The 24,386-nt window shown below is 49.4% G+C and overlaps 1 protein-coding gene across 1 annotated transcript in view; it reads right to left on the reverse strand.

The window, feature by feature from the left end:
• Positions 1–24,386, reverse strand: part of LOC132394766 (contactin-associated protein-like 5) — a 1,222,641-nt gene that overhangs the window by 427,008 nt on the left and 771,247 nt on the right. The window contains exon 14 of the mRNA XM_059971174.1: positions 12,535–12,691. Within this exon, the coding sequence (XP_059827157.1) occupies positions 12,535–12,691 (157 nt within the window). The remainder of the gene's footprint in view (positions 1–12,534; positions 12,692–24,386) is intronic.

The following is a 24,386-nucleotide window of genomic DNA, read 5'->3' on the forward strand; positions in this document are numbered from 1 at the left end:
CGTACATGTGTATGCTCGCATAAGATTCAAGATTTATCATTCTTTGGTACAAAAGAGAATGAAATGATTGTTACTCCGATGCAGATCTGCATACCCATTCCTGTGTGCATACATTCACACATGTGCATGGACTCACATGTTGCTCCATACACACATGACCCCATACACTACACCTGCTAATGTCTGTACCAGGAAACCATCACAACTTCCTCAGTGGATTGAAACATGGGGCCAATCTTCAGGGAGAATGAAGAAGGGCTCTGAGCATTTCCTCATCAGAGGAGCAGAAGTTCCCTTCTACAACCTTCCCTGGTCTAGACATCCCTCCAAGCCTACCCATTGCTTTTAATGGGACTGATCGGATCAAATCTCTTGACTTCTATCCCACCTGTCTTGCACTCAAAACGTAAAATACAAACCTCAGCCATTTAACCGCATCCCTAAGCCCATGCTTCTGCTCCACTTTAATCTCCTTCAATCCTGTTTCAACTAACTTATTTCACTACCTCCTCCCATAGATGCTGTCTGACCTGCTGAGTTCTGCCAGCATTTTGTGTTTTTATTTTTTCCCTTATTATTCTATTCCTTTCAGCTTATGCACTGATCTCCTTCTCTTGTGCATCAAAGTTGATCATTTCAAACAACTCCATTGGCAGTGTTCTTCATTTTCTCCTAAATATTCCATGGGGTTAATGAGTGCACATCATACATTTCAGGTGCTGGTTTTGAAGTCCCTCTAAGCTTGAGTACTATCGCTGCACCTACCCAATTCCCACTGGGATGGACTATAGATATATTGTGGCTAAAATGACACAACTCTTGTTAGTAGAAAAAGAGCATCACAATGGTAAACAATAAAAAAGTTTGTCCCAGGTCCAGCACAAACATGTTATAATCTACCTTTGAACTTCATTCCGCTGAATTCAATTAACCTGGCAAGCAGATCATATATTACAGGAGTACCTAAAACTACACAAAGTGGTGGACACAGCCAGTCTACCACAGACAAAGCTATCCACAGCACTGAGCACATCTAGAAAAAGCACTGTCACAAGAAAGCAACATCCATCATTGAGGACCCTCAATATCCAGACCATGCTCTCTTCTCACTACTAACATTAGGAGTACCACCAGGCTCAGGAACATTTATTAACCTTCAACCATCAGGCTCCTGAACTTCACTCTCCTCAACTCTGAACTGATTCCATATCTTAGAAGCTCACTTTCAAGGATTCTACAACTCATGTTCTCAATATTTATTTATTTATTTTTCTATTTATTCATCACAATGGGAGGGGGAGCAAAGTTAATATGGCGCTAAGTGGCCACTCCTTTGCTTGCATTTTCAGAAAACAGCTCTATTCTCATCTTTAATATCTCTATTTTTCCCTTTCAGGGTTCTTTTGAAAACCCTGACCAGAAGTTACACACTGACTTTGGTTCTTTTGGAATGGGTCCTGCTCTCAGGGTTCCATGACTGGCCATTGTTGTTCAAAGGCTGGCCTGAGAGTTTGGCTCAGATTCAGAAGATTCAGATTCAGATCTCGGGGCTCTGAAGACAGGAGGATCGAGGGGTGGTGTCATGGCAGAAGATCCATGTGTCGTTGGGGGTGTCAGAAAATCCACTGCTCTGTGCCCAAAGATCCAGGATCTTTGAGATCTTCAGGAACAGAGCGTGGAAAAAGCAAAGTAACAGACTTATAACATCGTAAACCAGCGAGTTGTTTGTTAAGTCTCCCCACTCACTGGGAAATGGAGAGACCTCCTTCTCCCTTATTAGGGAGAGAGAGAGTCTGTGGTACATCGAATGCCGTGTGAAAGGTGAAGTCTTTGGGGTAACTGCAAGTCTGTCTTTGCTGTTGCTTTGCTCACGCTTGAGTGCTTGGTGGTGGGTGCTGATGCTTTTTTTGCTGGTGGGGGGAGGTGGGATCATTGCTTGCTGCCACTTACGTGTGGGGGGGGGAAGCCGGGGGGGGGGGACTTTGGGGTTCTTACTTTTAACCATTGTTTCTTCTATGGGGCACTTCTCTGCTTTTGTGGATGTTTGCAAAGAAACAGCACGTTAGGATGCATATTGTATACATTTCTCTGATATTAAATTAGACCGTTGAACCTTTGAAGTTATTTAATTAATTTGCTATTTGCCTTCTTTTGCACTTTGTTTCTTTGTCTGTCTTTGTATGTGTGTAGTTTTTCATTGATTTTATTCTACTTCTTTGTTTTGCCCTAAATGCCTGCAAGAAAATGAATCTCAAGGTAGTGTATGGTGACATTTATGCACATACTTTGATAATAAATTTACCTTAAACGTTGATTGTACAGGGAATGGTGGGATATGGATGATGCTTGGGCAGTAGAGATTTTAATTTGGCATTGTGTTTGGCATAGACATTGTGGTAGCTGTTGTTTTGTTTGTTGCTGTTGATCTGCTAATCCTTAGATTATGTTGGTTATTAACACAAATAACACATTTCACTATGTGTTTTGACGTACATGTGATAAATGAGTGAATGTGAATTGGAATGTGAAGGTGGTTGTGAAGATGAGGAGATTACAGTGATAGGTTGAGGTTGTTTACCAAAGAGGAATTAAAATCAAAGGTAAGAGTTTTAAGTGAAAGCCTTGCTAAATGTGAAGAATTATCAATCCAGCCATACCAAGGTGAAATGAGACATTGAAATGTGAAGAATTATCAATCCAGCTTTAAATTAGTTTGGGAGCCCTGCACAGCTTGACCACTCAAAGAAACTGCTGAGTGGTTGCATCCTTTGTGCAAAGGTTCTTTTTATGCCTTATCTCAACTGGATAGCTCAGTGCAAGCTCAGCAAATCCAGCACAATATTTCTACTTGTTTCATTCCCAGTCAATGAGTGCCATATCCACTGTGCTATTAAATTATTAAAGATGGATCATCTAGGCTCCAAACAAATAAAACCCGTATTGTATGCTTTAGTTTCCAAACCTGAAGGGTTTTTTTCCAGCTTCCCTCAGTCAGATGAACATTCATCCCTGGCCTCTAGTTCCTCGGTTTCCTGGTTGTCACATATCAGTGTGCGACTTTAGCTGTTAAATTTGTAAACGCAATAATTCTGTTCTCCACTCTATTTTTTGGCTTTTTGAAATCACACTTAATCTTTGGAACAACATGAACAATTTGCAGGTAACAAAGGACGCTAGATTTCGTTGTAAGTTTGTATTGGACCTGCATTTCTGTGTCACCATTCATATCCATTTCAGAATGCAAGGGGTTCTTTTGTTAAAGAAGTAGAAATGCCAACATAATGATGATCTGTTAACCTGTTTCAGTGATATTGGTTGAAGGTAACTACTTCCCAGAACTCTGGGATATGTGATTGTCTTCAAGCTAAAGTGTAGAATTCTTTTAAAATTTATCTGCAATAGCAAGTGGAGATTTGGATACTTGTTGTCATCCAGTCTGAGGGGAGATAGCTGTCCTCAGAGAAATGTTTTTTGTTGAAATAATTGAGCTGAATATTAATGAGGTTGGAGCCAGCACATGGTAGGGTTTCAATTTCTACTAAGTCACTATACAGCTACTGATGGTTCCGGTGTCAAATCACTTCTCACCATTTGAAACATACTCAGCTATGTGACAAGTCACAACTTGGAATAAGAGGCCCATCATCGTAAAACGCAAGAGAACTAGAATCTGAAAACAAGAATGTCATGCTGCGGCTTTATAAGGCATTGGTGAGACTGTATTTGAAATATTATGAACAATTTAGGGCCCTTTATCTAAGAAAGGATGTGCTGCCACTGGAGAGGGTGCAGTGGAGGTCCACAAGAATGAAAGGGTTAATATATGAGGAGTGATGGCTCTGGGCATGTACTCACGGGAGTTTAGAAGAATGAGGAAGAATCTTATTCAAACCTTTTGAATATTCAAAGACCTTGATAGGGTGGACATAAAGAGGATGTTTCCTATAGTGGGGGAGTGTGGAATCAGAGCACACAGCCCTAGAATAGGACAGCCCTTTAGAATAGAAATGAGGTGGAATTTCTTTAGCCGGGGATGGTGAATCTGTGAATTTTTTACGACAGATGGCTGTGTGGGCCAAGTCACTGGGCACACGTATTTAAGCCAGATGTTGACAGGATTTGATTAATATGGGTGTAAAAGGTTGCAGGGAGAAGGCAGGAGAATGGGGTTGAGAATGATGGAATGATGGAGCACACTCGATGACCATATAGTCTAATTCTGCTCCTATGTCTAATAGTTTTAAGGTCTTTTGTACAATTTGCATAACAAGCTTCCACATATGCCAACATAATGATGATTAACTGCCAGCTTCAATGCTATTGGTTGAGGGTAAGTGTTGCCCAAAACACAGGAACATGTGATTATCTTTAAATTAGAGTCTTACAACTGTTTTTATACTTACCTGCATTAGTAGGTGGAATTCTTGATATATATTGTCATGCAATTGATCATAGCTCTACAGTATCAATTTTTGTTAGGTACAGTACTAGGGTGTTAGACCAGACTTTATGCTCTGATCTCTGTGAGACAGGCTCGAACCTGCAGCTCAGAGCAGAGAGAACCATTCTCTGAGAAATAGCTTCTATTGAAATGATTGTGCTGCACCTCAATGAGTTTGGACTCCAATGCATTATGTGGTCTGAGTTTCCTCTCAGTCATTACTCAGTTATTGATTGTCCTGGTGTCTAATCGTATGGAATACGTCACCTCTCACCATTTAAAATATAGTCTGTGTCTCCAGTGACAAGTTATGGAGTAAGAGTCCAATCCACTTTTAAAATGTGTTCTAGTCGATTTGGATTTATACATGGACACTTATTCCTGAGAAGAGTTTAGGGACATTTGCTTGCTGATAAATCTTCAACTATTGCTCATGTCACAGAGATTTTGAAAGGATTTTCACAATGTGAAATGCAAAGGCTGGAGTACACTTTCCTCAGTTTGCTTTGGTCAATGGGAGCTCGAGCATCTGTGCATGTTCTCAAGATAAGTCACTGGTGAGGCCTCACCTTGAGTATTGTGAACAGCTTTGTGCCCCTCATCTTAGAAAAGACATGCTGGTATTGGAGAGGGTCCAGAGGAGGTTCACAAGGATGATTCCAGGGATGAAAGGGTTATCATTCGCGGAACATTTAATGGCTCTGGGTCTGTACTCACTGGAATTCAGAAGAATGAGGGGAGATCTCACTGAAAACTTGCGAATGTTAAAAGGCCTAGTCAGAGTAGAAGTGAAAAGGATGTTTCCCATAGTGGGAGAGTACAGGACAAGAGGGCGAAGCCTCAGTATAGAGGGGCACCCTTTCAAAACAGAGATGCGGAGGAATTTCTTTAGCCAAAGGGTAGTGAATTTGTGAAATCTGTTGCCACATGCAGCTGTGAAGGCCAGGTCATTGGATGTATTTAAGGCAGAGTTTGATAGATGCTTGATTAGACATAGCATCAAAGGTTATGGGGAAAAGGCCTGGAACTGGGGTTGAGGAGGAGAAAAAAAAGGATCAGCCATGATGGGCCAGAGGGCCTAATTCAGCTCCTATGTCTTATGGTCTTATGCTATGCAAGCTAGGGACAAAGCCAATGAACAATGATTCTACAGAATTGGAAACTAATTCACTGAATGTAAGCCCAAAGCAAATTAGATTAAAAACTGTAAATGCTGGAAATCCAAAGAAAAAAACAGAATATTATTCCAGCTAAGGATGACGCCATCAAAGATATGTGACAGCTTACTGGTAAATCATAAGGCAAGAGTTTCGACTAAAAACTTTACTTGTAACATCTGTTACATCCCATGTGGGTATCTTGTGGCTGTCTTATGACCATGACAATTGAGTATCTGGTGAGCATGATGTAATGGTCTTGTGATGGTGGGATGATGTATTTTCCCGCCAGTGTGAGGTCTTGTGATGGCCTGTTCCAACAGGTATAAAATGGGGAAAGCCTGCTGTGACGCAGGAGTTTTTGTTGGGACATCATTGAAGTTGTCCGTTACTCTGTTATGCTGCGTATTTGGTTTCATGATGCAGTTTTATTTTAAAGTGGAGTTTTAATTCTTACTGTAAGGTACACTATCATTGTGTCGGCAGTTTTGAATCACTGCCAGTTGTGTTTGATGTATCTTCAATTTAATTTTAAAGTCTAAGTATTGGAGAGTGAAGATTTACCGAAGTACAGAAACCCAGAGGATCGAGTAAAGTTGGTGTCATTGGCCGTTTATTACAGGGTCGACCTTATTGGATCTTAGTTCTGGAAATAGTAACCTGCACCCATGATAGCCCCTGCATTGTACGAGCAGAAAGGGTTGGATGCAGTGTTATTCACCAAAGAAAAGGTCAGTTCCTACAAGCCATTTTTATTTCCTTCAGCGTGAATCCTTTGGGCAAGGCATATTTCGGCTGGGATCAGCAGTAACGTCATGTTGTCCAGGAATTTGTTACTTCAGGAAAGTCTCTCCTAAATGACTGTATAAATCATTTGGACTTTCACATTTACCACTTTAAGAACTGTGTTCGCATTTATCACTTTAAGAACTGTTTGAATTGCTGTATATCAGTTAACTTCCGGTTAAGTTAGTCGTTTGTTTATTTTTCATTTTTATTGAGCAGAGTTTAAATAAATGTTTATTTGTTTATTAAAAAAAACCTGTCTCAATTCTATATTCATCATTGCCATACCATAACTCATCTTTCATGAAGCAAATTGTGGTGAACTATTGCCACAGACAATGAGGAGACAGGCAGAGCAGGGCTGGTTCAGATGTTAAGTTCTGCAGGGGCATTACAAAGCTTGGACAATTTAATTGCCAGCACAATTAGACTGGAAGCCTGAGTGTCAGGAACAGAGGCAAAGTCAGGTTGATTCGCCTCACTTTCTCACAGATGTTCATTCCTTTCTCCGCGGTGCCGAGACTGTGAACTGAGCCAGCAGCTATGTGTTTCTGCCCAGCTAGTGTGAAAACTTTGAACTGAGGCTTGGCTTGGACCTACTCCAGCTGTTCCGGGAGTGGATCTGGGCAATCTGGTTTGGGTTGCTTCTATTGTTTGCATGATGTTTGTATCTCTCTCTCTCTCTCTATCTCTATCTCTATCTCTATCTCTATCTCTATCTCTATCTCTATCTCTATCTCTCTCTCTCTCTCTCTCTCTCTCTCTCTCTCTCTCTCTCTCTCTCTCTCTCTCTCTCTCTCTCTCTCTCTCTCTCTCTCTCTCTCTCTCTCTCTCTCTCTCTCTCTCTCTCTCTCTCTCTCTCTCTCTCTCTCTCTCGCTGCACAGTGGTTTATGGTCTTTTTTTAATTGGGCTATTCAAGTTTCTTGCTTTGTGGCTGCCTAAAAGCAGACAAATTTCAAGGTGTATATTTTATACATTCTTATATCATAAATGTGCTTCGAATCTTTGAATTTTGACTTTGCTGGAAATACTCAGCAGCCCAGAAAAGAAATCTGAGAAGTGGAATGGCATTAATGTTTGAGGGCAGTTTAACACCCTGATGAAGAACTGAAAGCTTCCAATAAAAAAAAAACCAAGAGAAAATCTGCAGGTACTGGAAATTTAAGCTACACACACAAAATACTGGAGGACCTCAGCAGGCCAGAAAGCATCTATGTCTTTATCTTCTGATAAAGGTTGTTGACTTGAAATGCTAACTCATTTACTTTTTCCACAAATGCTATCTAATCTATTGCATGTTTCCAGCTTTTTCCCTTTTTCACCCCACTCCACAACCTCAGCAAGCAAGTACAAGCCAAATCTCAGGCACTGATTCTAGCTTCTCCAGAATTCCCCTAACATTGTCTGGGCTGAAACTGCCAAGTAGCAAGTTTCTCCGCCTCTCCCTTTCCTCTTCTTCCACCTCTTCTTCCATTCCCAATCTGGCTCCCACTTACCTCTTCTCCTCACCTGCCTCTCACCTCCTCTTTCCCTTTCTCCCGTAGCCCACTCCTCTCCTATAAAATTCTTCTTTCTTTATCCCATTACCTTTCTCAACCTATCACTTCCCAGCTTCTTATACTATTCCCACTCTCCTGCCTTACCTTCACCTTGTCTCACCTATCACCTTTTAGCTTGTTTTCCTTCCCCTCTCTCTACTCTCTTATTCTGGCTCCCCCCCCCCCTTCCTTTCCTGTCCTGATGAAGGGTCTCAGCCCAAAACAATGGTTCTTTATTCATTTCCACAGAGATGCGGCCTGACCTGCTAAGTTCTTCCAGCATTTTGTGTGTTACTCTGAATATCCAGCATCTGCAGAATCTCTTACATAGGTTTATAACCTAACATTTAATTATGAATGTCAGCGTGAGTTGAGCAAAGCAGAAACAAATCAAATTCCACACTCTGAAGGCAACCTGGAGTGCTTTGCAATGAAAATGAACCTTTGAAATATGTTCACAGTTGAAAGCAAGGAGTGTGTTTTAAAGATACAACATGGCCTTTCCAGCCCAATGAGCCTGCACTGCCTAATTGCACCCGCGTGACCAATAACCTACTAATCTATACATCTTTGGAACGCGAAAGGAAACACACACAGTCACAGGGAGAACATATAAACTCCTTACAGACTGAACTGAACCCGGATCGCTGACCATGTGACAGCAATGCTACTGTGCCACCCTCTCCATGTGGCAGCCAATTCTTCACACTAAGTAATATAATAATGAGGGATTCTTGAATGATACATGTTAGCCAGGTCACCTTGGGAACCTCTTTATTCTCATCTGTATTGTGATCTCTCAATTTAATGTGATATCTAAAAAAATGAAACTTCAGCAGTGCCCTGCCGAATTTCAAGCTGTGCTGAAGCTTCAGCCAAGTTTCAGTGCTGTTGTCTATGATAGACGATCTGAGGTACTACCTCCCAACTCAGAGGTAAAAATGAATCATGTCACCAGAATCTCACACTTCAGAGTAACAGCCATGAACAGCAAAGTCGCTGATATTCAAGGGTTAAGACAGCATTTTTTCCCAAAGCTATAAAAAGACCCCTTTGTTAACAAATATTAAAAACAACACAATGGAAACATTTACAATTTAATGAGCACTGAGTCTGACTGCTTTAGATTTTCTCTTGACAACCGGTTGACGCAGTCAGCAGCCCAAACAGCTGGGGAGAAGTTCACTGGTGCATACAATGCCTTGAATTGAAAATTTTGCGAAGTACTAATGACAGATCCAGGCACCGTACAGAGCAGTGAGTACATTATTGACCATTTATGGTGTTCCACAACTATGTTTTTATTGCACTGGGCTATTAAAACGAACATAGTAATCAATGACCTGTTCTGCAAACTCCACTCAGACAGTACCTGTGCTCAAATTTGAACCTTGTTGCCTGTTACCATGAGGCAGAGGCAGACACTCTACCAGCTGTGCCACAGCGCCACCATGTAGTGCTGTCCCAAGCTGACAGTAAATATACTGATTTCTTTCAGATGCTGCCTTCTTAGAACTTGTTAAAATCCTCCAAGGCTACAAATAAAGTCCTGATTTCTTTCCACTGCACATAGCATCATTGTCAAACTAATCAGACTTGGTGCTTGCTAGATCCAGGAGCATTGTTTTCAGACATGTGGCTGAAACAACAACAATTAAAAAAAAGTTTTAATGGCCTTCCAGACTAGCTATGGTGAAGCTTTCTCCAGGTAGACTCCTGCAGAACATAGCTGACCTGGTAAGGTCATTAAACATTATTTTTCATTGTTTTAGCCACAGCTATCCCACAACATAGCTAATCCTTCCTGCATAAATCCCCTTGTTCAGTCATTGTGGAAACTCCAGCTTTCACCTCACACAGCCTCAGGATCTTTCGCTGCCCCAGATACAATATACAAGCAACTATTTCACCAGAGCAGCTAAGCTGCTGCCTGCTTTATTGAACCAAGTTATTATGCTTTCTTCATTATTTACTGTTAGAACATAAGAACACATGACAAATAGGAACAGGATTAAGCCACTTGAACATTCACAACTCAACAGGATCATGACTGATCTGTCCTTGGTCTCAACTCCTTTTCTGTTCCATTTCCCCATAGTTGCCAATTCCCCAATCTTTCAAAAAATGGATCCACCTCTCCCGTAACTATCCAACCTCAACAATCCTCTAGGGTAGACAATTTCAGAGATTCATCATCATCTACAAGAAATTTTAAATGGCCATCCCCTAATCTTCATCATCAACTTCATCTCGGTATTTAATACAATCATCCCTCAAAGATTTGTGGGTAAATTGTGTTCACTGGGACTCCACACACCTCTCTGCAACTGGCGGAAAGACCCCAGTCAGTCTGAGTTGACAGCAGCATCTCAAACTCTATCACACTGAGTACTGGAACCCCCCCAGAGTTGTGTGCTCAGACCACTAGTCATCACTGATTGATGACTACACTGTCGAATCCAGCTCAAACCACATCATCAAGTTCTCTGATGATACAGTAGTAGCAGGCCTCATCAGCGAGGATAATGAGTCAGCATACAGAGAGAAGGTACAAAGGCTTGTCGAAATGGTGTGAGAACAACAATCTGAGTCTCAACGTGGACAAGACAAAAGAGAAGGTGCAGAGGTCGAACATTTCCCATTGCACATCAAAGTTTCTGCCATGGAGAGCACAAAGTTCCTTGGTGTGCACATAATGGAGGATCTCACCTGGATTCACAACACCTCCTCATTAGTCAAGAAGGCACAGGAACACGTACGCTTTCTGAGAAGATTGAAGTGTGCAAGGCACGCACTGCCCCCATTCTAACAACTTTCTACAAGAGCACCATCAAGAGTGTCCTGTCTGCTGCATCACTGAAGCTGCAAGACATCAGACAGCAAGAGCCTACAGAGGATCACCCGGTGTCTCCCTCACCTTCTATCTGTGACACTTACTGGGAGTGTTGCAGACAAGGGGCCCAAAGTATTATTGAGAAACACCATCCCACCCATCCCCCAATCTCCTTGATCCACTACCATCAGGAAGGATGGTACAGGAGCAACAGGGGCTAGAACTGTCAGACTGAGTACAGTTTCTTCCCCCAGGATGTGAGACTAATGAATGCCCTGCCACTACTGAAGTCTCGTCACTGGGAGAGTGAGCTGTTTACTGCTTACTGCATTCTTCCCCATTTAATGTTCACCTCTGCTACACACTACATACACTTTTAATTATATTTTATTAAGTTATTTTTGATGGTGTTTCATTTTATGTGGTATGTGGTATATGTTCTATGGGTACACCATGGTCCGAAGGAACATTGTTTTGTTTTCTTGTATATATGTACAGTTAGATGACAATGAACTTGAACTTGAATTATGTACGAGAAGATCCAAGTTCAGATACAATACATGGGGACACTCAATAATACTTTGGGCCCCTTGACCACAATGCTCCCAGTGAGTGTCAATGTGAAATATATTCTTTCTGCTCCAGTTTCCCAACAACACCTCTTTCACATCCCTTCCTGGCAATGCTGCTATGTTCTATATTGTGTCTATTTTGTTGTGATCACTTCAGCATTTCACTTTGCACCACTTTGTTATTTCACTACAATGCACTGCACTCTTCTCCTGCTTTGAGCTCGTTGCTGTAGTTCTGTTAAATTTATTTATTTTATTTTTTATTTAAAGATACAGTGTGGAACCGGTCCATTTGGATCCCTGAGCTGCACTTGCCAGCAACCTACCGATTTAAGACCAGCTGAATCACAGGACCAACTCACCCACTAACTGTTGTGTCTTTGGACTGTGGGAGGAAACTGGTGCAGCTGGAAGAAACCCATGCAGTCCAAATTTATGGACTATGGACAAATGGGATTATCTCAGTCAGGCATCTTGCTTGGCATGGATAAGGGCTTAAATTTTTTTTAAGAGATTCAGCATGGTGACAGGTCCTCCTGGTCCAATGGGCTTGCGCTGTCCAATTACACCCATGAGATCAAATAACCTACTAACTCATATGTATTTGGAAACCGGAGCACACAGGAGAAACCCACGCAGTCACATGGAGAATGTACAAACTTATTACAAGCTTCTTTCTGAGCTGTATTACACTATGACTCTACTAAGTAGAAATAGTCTGAGTTTCATGCAGACAAGAAATTTCATTGCACCCTGGTGTGTAAGACAATAATCTGAATTTGAATGTGTTCAGGTAAGCCATTTAAAAAAATCAACATGCTGATTTGCAATTGTACTAATTGCATTGCCTTACTAATTGTTTAGCAACCTGAATAGAACTCAGAAGAAGAGCAGAGGACAAAAGAATAAATAATTGGATTTCTTCCAGTAACTTGGTCATTAAAACATGTTGAAGTGGTAACAATCATCATCATGCTGTGCAGAACTTCTTATGACGCTTGCACTTTTAACTATCCTATCAGGATACTCATTAAACTGGACTTCAGCAAACATAAGCATATTAGAGGCACCACACAATAAGACCAAGGATAATGGAGAGCGATGACACTTTCAAGGCAGTTCAGGTAAGCTGCAGTTTGCAGAACAATATTGCAGGCAACAAAGATATAAAACAATCCATTATTTCAGAAATAAATGACATCATACCATTCATCTCTGCCAGCATCACAGTTACACTGATAATTCGTGTCCAGGCAGCTATCCTCCAATCCACAGGCACATTTCTGAAGTTCAGGCGGAGAACCACCCCAGTAAGCTTGTTTCTCATTGGTCCTCCCAATCCACCAGGTGAATGGTGCTCCATCTGCAAGAAACTTTGAAATATTACCAAGAATAAAGCCATCGGGGCAATGGGGATGCTTGTAAAGAACATCGATTTTTATAAAAATGTCTATAAAATTACTTTCATCTACCAGTATTGGTGATTTCAGTTCAGGCAGAGAAAGAGAAAATGATTCTATCTCTATTCCACCACTGACACTGGTCTTCTTTAGTCAGAACACTGAACACAGGGAAGTGATATCCTATCTTTGTAAGATGTTGGTCAAACCTGAGGTGGAATATAACCAAATAACAATTACAGCACAGAAACAGGCTATCTTGGCCCTTTTAGTCCGTGCCAAACGCTTACTCTCACCCAGTCCCACTGACCTGCACTCAGCCCATAACCCTCCATTCCTTTCCTGTCCATATACCTATCCAATTTTACTTTAAATGACAATACCGAACCGGCCTCTACCACTTCTACTGGAAGTTCGTTCCACACAGCTACCACTCTCTGAGTAAAGAAATTTCCCCTTGTGTTACCCTTAAACTTTTGCACCCAACTCTCAACTCATGTCCTCTTGTTTGACTCTCCCCTACTCTCAATGGAAAATGCCTATCCATGTCAATTCTATCTATACCCCTCATAATTTTAAATACGTCTATCAAGTCCCCCCTCAACCTTCTACACTCCAAAGAATAAAGACCTAACTTGTTCAACCTTTCCCTGTAACTCAGATGCTGAAACCCAGGTAACATTCGAGAAAATCTTCTCTGTACTCTCTCTATTTTGTTGACATCTTTCCCATAATTTGGTGACCAGAACTGTACACAATACTCCAAATTCGGCCTTACCAATTCCTTGTACAATTTTAACATTACATCTCAACTCCTATACTCAATGCTCTGATTTATAAAGGCCAGCATACCAAAAGCTTTCTTCACCACCCTATCCACTTAAGATTCCACCTTCAGGGAACTATGCACCATTATTCCTAAATCACTCTGTTCTACTGCATTCTTCAATGCCCTACCATTTACCATATATGTCCTATTTGGATTATTCCTACAAAAATGTAGCACCTCACACTTATCAACATTAAATTCCATCTGCTATCGCTCAGCCCACTCTTTTAACTGGCCTAAATCTCTCTGCAAACTTTGAAAACCTACTTCATTATCCACAATGCCACCTACCTTAGTATCATCTGCATACTTACTAATCCAATTTACCACCCCATCATCCAGATCATTAATGTATATGACAAACAACATTGGACCCAGTACAGATCCTTGAGGCACACCAGTAGTCACCTGCCACCAACCTGACAAACAGTTATCCACCACTACTCTCTGGCAACTCCCATCCAGCCACTGTTGAATCCATTTTACTACTTCAATATTAATACCTAACGATTGAACCTTCCTAACTAACCTTCCTTGCGGAGCCTTGTCAAAGGCCTTACTGAAGTCCATATAGACAACATCCACTGCTTTACCCTCATCAATTTTCCTCGTAACCTCTTCAAAAAATTTAATAAGATTTGTCAAATATGACCTCCCACACACAAATCCATGCTGACTATTCCTAATCAGACCCAGTCTATCCAGATAATTATATATACCATCTCTAAGAATACTTTCCATTAATTTACCCACCACTGACGTCAAACTGACAGGCTTATAGTTGCTAGGTTTACTCTTAGAACCCTTTTTAAACAATGGAACCATATCAGCAATACGCCAATCCTCCGACACCATTCCTGTTTCTAATGACATTTGAAATTCTGTCAGAGCCCCTGCTATTTCTACACCAACTTCCCTCAAGGTCCTAGGGAATATCCTTTCAGGATCCGGAGATTTATCCACTTTTATATTCCTTAATAGCACCAGTACTCCCTCCTCTTTAATCATCATCGTTTTCATAACTTCCCTACTTGTTTCTCTTAGCTTACATAATTCAATATCCTTCTCCGTAGTGAATACTGAAGAAAAGAAATTGTTCAAATGTGATGGTTCAGTCCGAAGTCCATGGTCCGGTCCGCAGTCTCCAGACGCCGGGCTTTCCAGCGGTCTCTTGCTGTGGTTGGACTTAACTAGAAACACCTGAGACTCATATTGGAACTGGGAATGTAAGTGGCCTGGTATTAAGTGTGTTTGGGGGGTCGTCTTGTCAAGATGCTCATTGCACAGATGGCTGGTGGAAGGCTAGAATGGTCTCTTGCCATCCTTGGGGCCGTGTTGGAGAACCATGGCTTCTGGGAGCCTTGCTGGTAGTAGTCAGAGCTGCCATTGTGGTATAGATTCAGCTGTTTCCTGGGCCAGCTGGGTGGCCGTCAGCCACTCTAAGCTAGGTAGGGATCCGGTTGCTTCCATAGCCAGCCAAGGCTGCCGGCTGTAATGGCTACTTGGAGCTAGCCTGATGCAGAGATGAAACTGTCTGTCGTTCCTTGGTGTTTGTCTTTTCCTGTCCTCGCACCCGTGGGGTAAGTCTGGCCGTTCTGCCATTGCCCTGTGGGGGGATCTGTCTTGCCTTGTCCTCGCCTCTGTTGGGTAGGTCAGGCCATTCTGCTGTTACCCGACGGATGGTCCTGCCCCACCTTGGTGTGAAGTTATAGATAAGTTCAGGCTCTATGTCTGTGTACTGTCCCATTTCATGTCAGTGCCTTGTTAAAGATGAGTCCTGGCTTGTCGGTGGATAAGTCCTGGCTCTATGTCTGTGTACTGTCCTGTCTCATGTCAGTGTCCCTTTAAAGGTGAATCCCGGCTTGTCGGAGGATAAGTCCTCGTTCCATGTTGATGTACAGTTCCTAGTCTGCCCCTAGCTCCAGCTTCCAAGTTCCCCAAGCTCCAAGCCTGCAGCCTCCAACATCCAGCCTCGACCCAAGCCTGCAGCCTCCAACCTCAAGCCTTGACCTAAGCCTGCAGCCTCCAACCTCCAGCCTCGACCCAAGCCTGCAGCCTCCAACCTCCGACCCAAGCCTGCAGCTCCAACCTCCAGCCTTGACCCAAGCCTGCAGCCTCCAACCTCCAGCCTTGACCCAAGCCTGCAGCTCCAACCACCGACCCAAGCCTGCAGCTTCAACCTCCAGCCTTGACCCAAGCCTGCAGCCTCCAACCTCCAGCCTTGACCCAAGCCTGCAGCTCCAACATCCGACCCAAGCCTGCAGCCTCCAACCTCCAGCCTTGACCCAAGCCTGCAGCCTCCAACATCCAGCCTTGACCCAAGCCTGCAGCCTCCAACCTCCGACCCAAGCCTGCAGCTCCAACCTCCAGCCTTGACCCAAGCATGCAGCCTCCAACCTCCAGCCTTGACCCAAGCCTGCAGCCTCCAACCTCCAGCCTCGACCCAAGCCTGCAGCCTCCAACCTCCAGCCTCGACCCAAGCCTGCAGCCTCCAACCTCCAGCCTTGACCCAAGCCTGCAGCCTCCAACCTCCAGCCTCGACCCAAGCCTGCAGCCTCCAACCTCAAGCCTTGACCTAAGCCTGCAGCCTCCAACCTCCAGCCTTGACCCAAGCCTGCAGCTCCAACCTCCAACCTCCGACCCAAGCCTGCAGCCTCCAACCTCCAGCCTCGACCCAAGCCTGCAGCCTCCAACCTCCAGCCTTGACCCAAGCCTGCAGCCTCCAACCTCCAGCCTTGACCCAAGCCTGCAGCTCCAACCACCGACCCAAGCCTGCAGCTCCAACCTCCAGCCTTGACCCAAGCCTGCAGCCTCCAACCTCCAGCCTTGACCCAAGCCTGCAGCTCCAACCTCCGACCCAAGCCTGCAGCCTCCAACCTCCAGCCTTGACCCAAGCCTGCAGCCTCCAACCTCCAGCCTTGACCCAAGCCTGCAGCCTCCAACCTCCGACCCAAGCCTGCAGCTCCAACCTCCAGCCTTGACCCAAGCCTGCAGCCTCCAACCTCCAGCCTTGACCCAAGCCTGCAGCCTCCAACCTCCAGCCTTGACCCAAGCCTGCAGCCTCCAACCTCCAGCCTCGACCCAAGCCTGCAGCCTCCAACCTCCAGCCTCGACCCAAGCCTGCAGCCTCCAACCTCCAGCCTTGACCCAAGCCTGCAGCCTCCAACCTCCAGCCTCGACCCAAGCCTGCAGCCTCCAACCTCCGACCCAAGCCTGCAGCTCCAACCTCCAGCCTTGACCCAAGCCTGCAGCCTCCAACCTCCAGCCTTGACCCAAGCCTGCAGCCTCCAACCTCCAGCCTTGACCCAAGCCTGCAGCCTCCAACCTCCAGCCTTGACCCAAGCCTGCAGCCTCCAACCTCCAGCCTTGACCCAAGCCTGCAGCCTCCAAACTCCAGCCTCGACCCAAGCCTGCAGCCTCCAACCTCCAGCCTTGACCCAAGCCTGCAGCTCCAACCTCCGACCCAAGCCTGCAGCTCCAACCCCCAGCCTCGACCCAAGCCTGCAGCTCCAATCTCCGACCCAAGCCTGCAGCTCCAACCTCCGACCCAAGCCCGCAGCCTCCAACCTCAAGCCTTGAGTCAAGCCCGCAGCCTCCAACCTCAAGCCTTGAGTCAAGCCCGCAGCATCCAACCTCAAGCCTTGAGTCAAGCCTGCAGTCTCTAGCCTCAAGCTTTGACCCAAGCCTGCAGCCTCTAGCCTCGTCTTGACCCAAGCCTGCAGCCTCTAGCCTCAAGCCTCGACCCAAGCCTGCAGTCTCTAGCCTCAAGCCTCGAACCAAGCCTGCAGTCTCTAGCCTCAAAACTCGAACCAAGCCTGCAGCCTCTAGCCTCAGGCCTCGACCCAAGCCTGCAGTCTCTAGCCTCAAGCATCGAACCAAGCCTGCAGACTCTAGCCTCAAGCCTCGACCCAAGCCTGCAGTCTCCAGCCTCAAGCCTCGACCCAAGCCTGCAGTCTCTAGCCTCAGGCCTCGACCCAAGCCTGCAGTCTCTAGCCTCAGGCCTCGACCCAAGCTTGCAGTCTCTAGCCTCAGGCCTCGACCCAAGCCTGCAGCCTCTAGCCTCAGGCCTCGACCCAAGCCTGCAGTCTCTAGCCTCAGGCCTCGAACCAAGCCTGCAGTCTCTAGCCTCAGGCCTCGAACCAAGCCTGCAGCCTCTAGCCTCATCTCGACCCAAGCCTCCAGCCTCTAGCCTCAAGCCTCGACCCAAGCCTGCAGTCTCTAGCCTCAAGCCTCGACCCAAGCCTGCAGTCTCTAGCCTCAAGCCTCGACCCAAACCTGCAGTCTCTAGCCTCAAGCCTCGACCCAAGCCTGCAGTCTCTAGCCTCAGGCCTCGACCCAAGCCTGCAGTCTCTAGCCTCAAGCCTCGACCCAAGCCTGCAGTCTCTAGCCTCAAGCCTCGAACCAAGCCTGCAGTCTCTAGCCTCAAGACTCGAACCAAGCCTGCAGCCTCTAGCCTCAGGCCTCGACCCAAGCCTGCAGCCTCTAGCGTTGACCCAAGCCTGCAGCCTCTAGCCTCAGGCCTCGAACCAAGCCTGCAGCCTCTAGCCTCAGGCCTCGACCCAAGCCTGCAGCCTCTAGACTCAGGCCTCGACCCAAGCCTGCAGTCTCTAGCCTCAGGCCTCGACCCAAGCCTGCAGTCTCTAGCCTCAGGCCTCGACCCAAGCCTGCAGTCTCTAGCCAAGCCTGCAGTCTCTAGCCTCAAGCCTCGAACCAAGCCTGCAACCTCTAGCCTCGAACCAAGCCTGCAGCCTCTAGCCTCAGGCCTCGACCCAAGCCTGCAGCCTCTAGCCTCGAACCAAGCCTGCAGCCTCTAGCCTCAGGCCTCGAACAAAGCCTGCAGCCTCCAACCTCCAGCCTTGACCCAAGCCTGCAGCCTCCAACCTCCAGCCTTGACCCAAGCCTGCAGCCTCCAACCTCCAGCCTCGACCCAAGCCTGCAGCCTCCAACCTCAAGCCTTGACCTAAGCCTGCAGCCTCCAACCTCCAGCCTTGACCCAAGCCTGCAGCTCCAACCTCCAACCTCCGACCCAAGCCTGCAGCCTCCAACCTCCAGCCTCGACCCAAGCCTGCCGCCTCCAACCTCCAGCCTTGACCCAAGCCTGCAGCCTCCAACCTCAAGCCTTGACCTAAGCCTGCAGCCTCCAACCTCCGAACCAAGCCTGCAGCTCCAACCTCCAGCCTTGACCCAAACCTGCAGCCTCCAACCTCCAGCCTTGACCCAAGCCTGCAGCTCCAACCACCGACCCAAGCCTGCAGCTCCAACCTCCAGCCTTGACCCAAGCCTGCAGCCTCCAACCTCCAGCCTTGACCCAAGCCTGCAGCTCCAACCTCCGACCCAAGCCTGCAGCTCCAACCTCCAGCCTTGACCCAAACCTGCAGCCTCCAACCTCCAGCCTTGACCCAAGCCTGCAGCTCCAACCACCGACCCAAGCCTGCAGCTCCAACCTCCAGCCTTGACCCAAGCCTGCAGCCTCCAACCTCCAGCCTTGACCCAAGCCTGCAGCTCCAACCTCCGACCCAAGCCTGCAGCCTCCAACCTCCAGCCTTGACCCAAGCCTGCAGCCTCCAACCTCCAGCCTTGACCCAAGCCTGCAGCCTCCAACCTCCGACCCAAGCCTGCAGCTCCAACCTCCAGCCTTGACCCAAGCCTGCAGCCTCCAACCTCCAGCCTTGAACCAAGCCTGCAGCCTCCAGCCTCCAGCCTCGACCCAAGCCTGCAGCCTCCAACCTCCAGCCTCGACCCAAGCCTGCAGCCTCCAACCTCAAGCCTTGACCTAAGCCTGCAGCCTCCAACCTCCAGCCTTGACCCAAGCCTGCAGCACCAACCTCCAGCCTTGACCCAAGCCTGCAGCCTCCAACCTCCAGCCTCGACCCAAGCCTGCAGCCTCCAACCTCCAGCCTTGACCCAAGCCTGCAGCCTCCAACCTCCAGCCTTGACCCAAGCCTGCAGCTCCAACCTCCGACCCAAGCCTGCAGCTCCAACCCCCAGCCTCGACCCAAGCCTGCAGCTCCAACCTCCGACCCAAGCCTGCAGCTCCAACCTCCGACCCAAGCCTGCAGCTCCAACCTCCGACCCAAGCCCGCAGCCTCCAACCTCAAGCCTTGAGTCAAGCCCGCAGCCTCCAACCTCAAGCCTTGAGTCAAGCCCGCAGCATCCAACCTCAAGCCTTGAGTCAAGCCTGCAGTCTCTAGCCTCAAGCTTTGACCCAAGCCTGCAGCCTCTAGCCTCGTCTTGACCCAACCCTGCAGCCTCTAGCCTCAAGCCTCGACCCAAGCCTGCAGTCTCTAGCCTCAAGCCTCGAACCAAGCCTGCAGTCTCTAGCCTCAAGACTCGAACCAAGCCTGCAGCCTCTAGCCTCAGGCCTCGACCCAAGCCTGCAGTCTCTAGCCTCAAGCATCGAACCAAGCCTGCAGCCTCTAGCCTCAAGCCTCGACCCAAGCCTGCAGTCTCCAGCCTCAAGCCTCGACCCAAGCCTGCAGTCTCTAGCCTCAGGCCTCGACCCAAGCCTGCAGTCTCCAGCCTCGACCCAAGCCTGCAGCCTCTAGCCTCAAGCCTTGAACCAAGCCTCCAGCCTCTAGCCTCAAGCCTCGACCCAAGCCTGCAGTCTCCAGACTCAAGCCTCGACCCAAGCCTGCAGTCTCTAGCCTCAGGCCTCGACCCAAGCCTGCAGTCTCTAGCCTCAGGCCTCGACCCAAGCCTGCAGTCTCTAGCCTCAGGCCTCGACCCAAGCCTGCAGTCTCTAGCCTCAGGCCTCGACCCAAGCCTGCAGCCTCTAGCCTCAGGCCTCGACCCAAGCCTGCAGTCTCTAGCCTCAGGCCTCGAACCAAGCCTGCAGTCTCTAGCCTCAGGCCTCGAACCAAGCCTGCAGCCTCTAGCCTCGTCTCGACCCAAGCCTCCAGCCTCTAGCCTCAAGCCTCGACCTAAGCCTGCAGTCTCTAGCCTCAAGCCTCGACCCAAGCCTGCAGTCACTAGCCTCAAGCCTCGACCCAAACCTGCAGTCTCTAGCCTCAAGCCTCGACCCAAGCCTGCAGTCTCTAGCCTCAAGCCTCGACCCAAGCCTGCAGTCTCTAGCCTCAAGCCTCGACCCAATCCTGCAGTCTCTAGCCTCAAGCCTCGACCCAATCCTGCAGTCTCTAGCCTCAAGCCTCGACCCAAGCCTGCAGCCTCTAGCGTTGACCCAAGCCTGCAGCCTCTAGCCTCAGGCCTCGAACCAAGCCTGCAGCTCCAACCTCCAGCCTTGACCCAAACCTGCAGCCTCCAACCTCCAGCCTTGACCCAAGCCTGCAGCTCCAACCACCGACCCAAGCCTGCAGCTCCAACCTCCAGCCTTGACCCAAGCCTGCAGCCTCCAACCTCCAGCCTTGACCCAAGCCTGCAGCTCCAACCTCCGACCCAAGCCTGCAGCTCCAACCTCCAGCCTTGACCCAAGCCTGCAGCCTCCAACCTCCAGCCTTGACCCAAGCCTGCAGCCTCCAACCTCCGACCCAAGCCTGCAGCTCCAACCTCCAGCCTTGACCCAAGCCTGCAGCCTCCAACCTCCAGCCTTGACCCAAACGTGCAGCCTCCAACCTCCAGCCTTGACCCAAGCCTGCAGCTCCAACCACCGACCCAAGCCTGCAGCTCCAACCTCCAGCCTTGACCCAAGCCTGCAGCCTCCAACCTCCAGCCTTGACCCAAGCCTGCAGCCTCCAACCTCCAGCCTTGACCCAAGCCTGCAGCCTCCAACCTCCGACCCAAGCCTGCAGCTCCAACCTCCAGCCTTGACCCAAGCCTGCAGCCTCCAACCTCCAGGCTTGACCCAAGCCTGCAGCCTCCAACCTCCAGCCTTGACCCAAGCCTGCAGCCTCCAACCTCCAGCCTCGACCCAAGCCTGCAGCCTCCAACCTCAAGCCTTGACCTAAGCCTGCAGCCTCCAACCTCCAGCCTTGACCCAAGCCTGCAGCTCCAACCTCCAGCCTTGACCCAAGCCTGCAGCCTCCAACCTCCAGCCTCGACCCAAGCTTGCAGCCTCCAACCTCCAGCCTTGACCCAAGCCTGCAGCCTCCAACCTCCAGCCTTGACCCAAGCCTGCAGCTCCAACCTCCGACCCAAGCCTGCAGCTCCAACCCCCAGCCTCGACCCAAGCCTGCAGCTCCAACCTCCGACCCAAGCCTGCAGCTCCAACCTCCGACCCAAGCCTGCAGCTCCAACCTCCGACCCAAGCCCGCAGCCTCCAACCTCAAGCCTTGAGTCAAGCCCGCAGCCTCCAACCTCAAGCCTTGAGTCAAGCCCGCAGCATCCAACCTCAAGCCTTGAGTCAAGCCTGCAGTCTCTAGCCTCAAGCTTTGACCCAAGCCTGCAGCCTCTAGCCTCGTCTTGACCCAACCCTGCAGCCTCTAGCCTCAAGCCTCGACCCAAGCCTGCAGTCTCTAGCCTCAAGACTCGAACCAAGCCTGCAGCCTCTAGCCTCAGGCCTCGACCCAAGCCTGCAGTCTCTAGCCTCAAGCATCGAACCAAGCCTGCAGCCTCTAGCCTCAAGCCTCGACCCAAGCCTGCAGTCTCCAGCCTCAAGCCTCGACCCAAGCCTGCAGTCTCTAGCCTCAGGCCTCGACGCAAGCCTGCAGTCTCTAGCCTCGACCCAAGCCTGCAGCCTCCAGCCTCAAGCCTTGAACCAAGCCTCCAGCCTCTAGCCTCAAGCCTCGACCCAAGCCTGCAGTCTCCAGCCTCAAGCCTCGACCCAAGCCTGCAGTCTCTAGCCTCAGGCCTCGACCCAAGCCTGCAGTCTCTAGCCTCAGGCCTCGACCCAAGCCTGCAGTCTCTAGCCTCAGGCCTCGACCCAAGCCTGCAGCCTCTAGCCTCAGGCCTCGACCCAAGCCTGCAGCCTCTAGCCTCAGGCCTCGACCCAAGCCTGCAGTCTCTAGCCTCAGGCCTCGAACCAAGCCTGCAGTCTCTAGCCTCAGGCCTCGAACCAAGCCTGCAGCCTCTAGCCTTGTCTCGACCCAAGCCTCCAGCCTCTAGCCTCAAGCCTCGACCCAAGCCTGCAGTCTCTAGCCTCAAGCCTCGACCCAAGCCTGCAGTCTCTAGCCTCAAGCCTCGACCCAAACCTGCAGTCTCTAGCCTCAAGCCTCGACCCAAGCCTGCAGTCTCTAGCCTCAAGCCTCGACCCAAGCCTGCAGTCTCTAGCCTCAAGCCTCAACCCAATCCTGCAGTCTCTAGCCTCAAGCCTTGACCCAATCCTGCAGTCTCTAGCCTCAAGCCTCGACCCAATCCTGCAGTCTCTAGCCTCAAGCCTCGACCCAAGCCTGCAGCCTCTAGCGTTGACCCAAGCCTGCAGCCTCTAGCCTCAGGCCTCGAACCAAGCCTGCAGCCTCTAGCCTCAGGCCTCGACCCAAGCCGGAAGCCTCTAGACTCAGGCCTCGACCCAAGCCTGCAGTCTCTAGCCTCAGGCCTCGACCCAAGCCTGCAGTCTCTAGCCTCAGGCCTCGACCCAAGCCTGCAGTCTCTAGCCAAGCCTGCAGTCTCTAGCCTCAAGCCTCGAACCAAGCCTGCAACCTCTAGCCTCGAACCAAGCCTGCAGCCTCTAGCCTCAGGCCTCGACCCAAGCCTGCAGCCTCTAGCCTCGAACCAAGCCTGCAGCCTCAAGCCTCAGGCCTCGAACCAAGCCTGCAGTCTATAGCCTCGACCCAAGCCTGCAGCCTCTAGCCTCAGGCCTCGACCCAAGCCTGCAGTCTCTAGCCTCAGGCCTAGACCCAAGCCTGCAGTCTCTAGCCTCAAGCCTCGACCCAATCCTGCAGTCTCTAGCCTCAAGCCTCGACCCAATCCTGCAGTCTCTAGCCTCAAGCCTCGACCCAAGCCTGCAGTCTCTAGCCTCAAGCCTCGACCCAAGCCTGCAGCCTCCAACCTCCAGCCTTGACCCAAGCCTGCAGCCTCCAACCTCCGACCCAAGCCTGCAGCTCCAACCTCCAGCCTTGACCCAAGCCTGCAGCCTCCAACCTCCAGCCTTGACCCAAACCTGCAGCCTCCAACCTCCAGCCTTGACCCAAGCCTGCAGCCTCCAACCTCCGACCCAAGCCTGCAGCTCCAACCTCCAGCCTTGACCCAAGCCTGCAGCCTCCAACCTCCAGCCTTGACCCAAGCCTGCAGCCTCCAACCTCCGACCCAAGCCTGCAGCTCCAACCTCCAGCCTTGACCCAAGCCTGCAGCCTCCAACCTCCAGCCTCGACCCAAGCCTGCAGCCTCCAACCTCAAGCGTTGACCTAAGCCTGCAGCCTCCAACCTCCAGCCTTGACCCAAGCCTGCAGCCTCCAACCTCCGACCCAAGCCTGCAGCTCCAACCTCCAGCCTTGACCCAAGCCTGCAGCCTCCAACCTCCAGCCTTGACCCAAGCCTGCAGCTCCAACCACCGACCCAAGCCTGCAGCTTCAACCTCCAGCCTTGACCCAAGCCTGCAGCCTCCAACCTCCAGCCTTGACCCAAGCCTGCAGCCTCCAACCTCCGACCCAAGCCTGCAGCTCCAACCTCCAGCCTTGACCCAAGCCTGCAGCCTCCAACCTCCAGCCTTGACCCAAGCCTGCAGCCTCCAACCTCCGACCCAAGCCTGCAGCTCCAACCTCCAGCCTTGACCCAAGCCTGCAGCCTCCAACCTCCAGCCTCGACCCAAGCTTGCAGCCTCCAACCTCCAGCCTTGACCCAAGCCTGCAGCCTCCAACCTCCAGCCTTGACCCAAGCCTGCAGCTCCAACCTCCGATCCAAGCCTGCAGCTCCAACCCCCAGCCTCGACCCAAGCCTGCAGCTCCAACCTCCGACCCAAGCCTGCAGCTCCAACCTCCGACCCAAGCCTGCAGCTCCAA

This window comes from Hypanus sabinus, chromosome 5 (assembly GCF_030144855.1).
Source record: "Hypanus sabinus isolate sHypSab1 chromosome 5, sHypSab1.hap1, whole genome shotgun sequence".
Taxonomy (NCBI): Eukaryota; Metazoa; Chordata; class Chondrichthyes; order Myliobatiformes; family Dasyatidae; genus Hypanus; species Hypanus sabinus.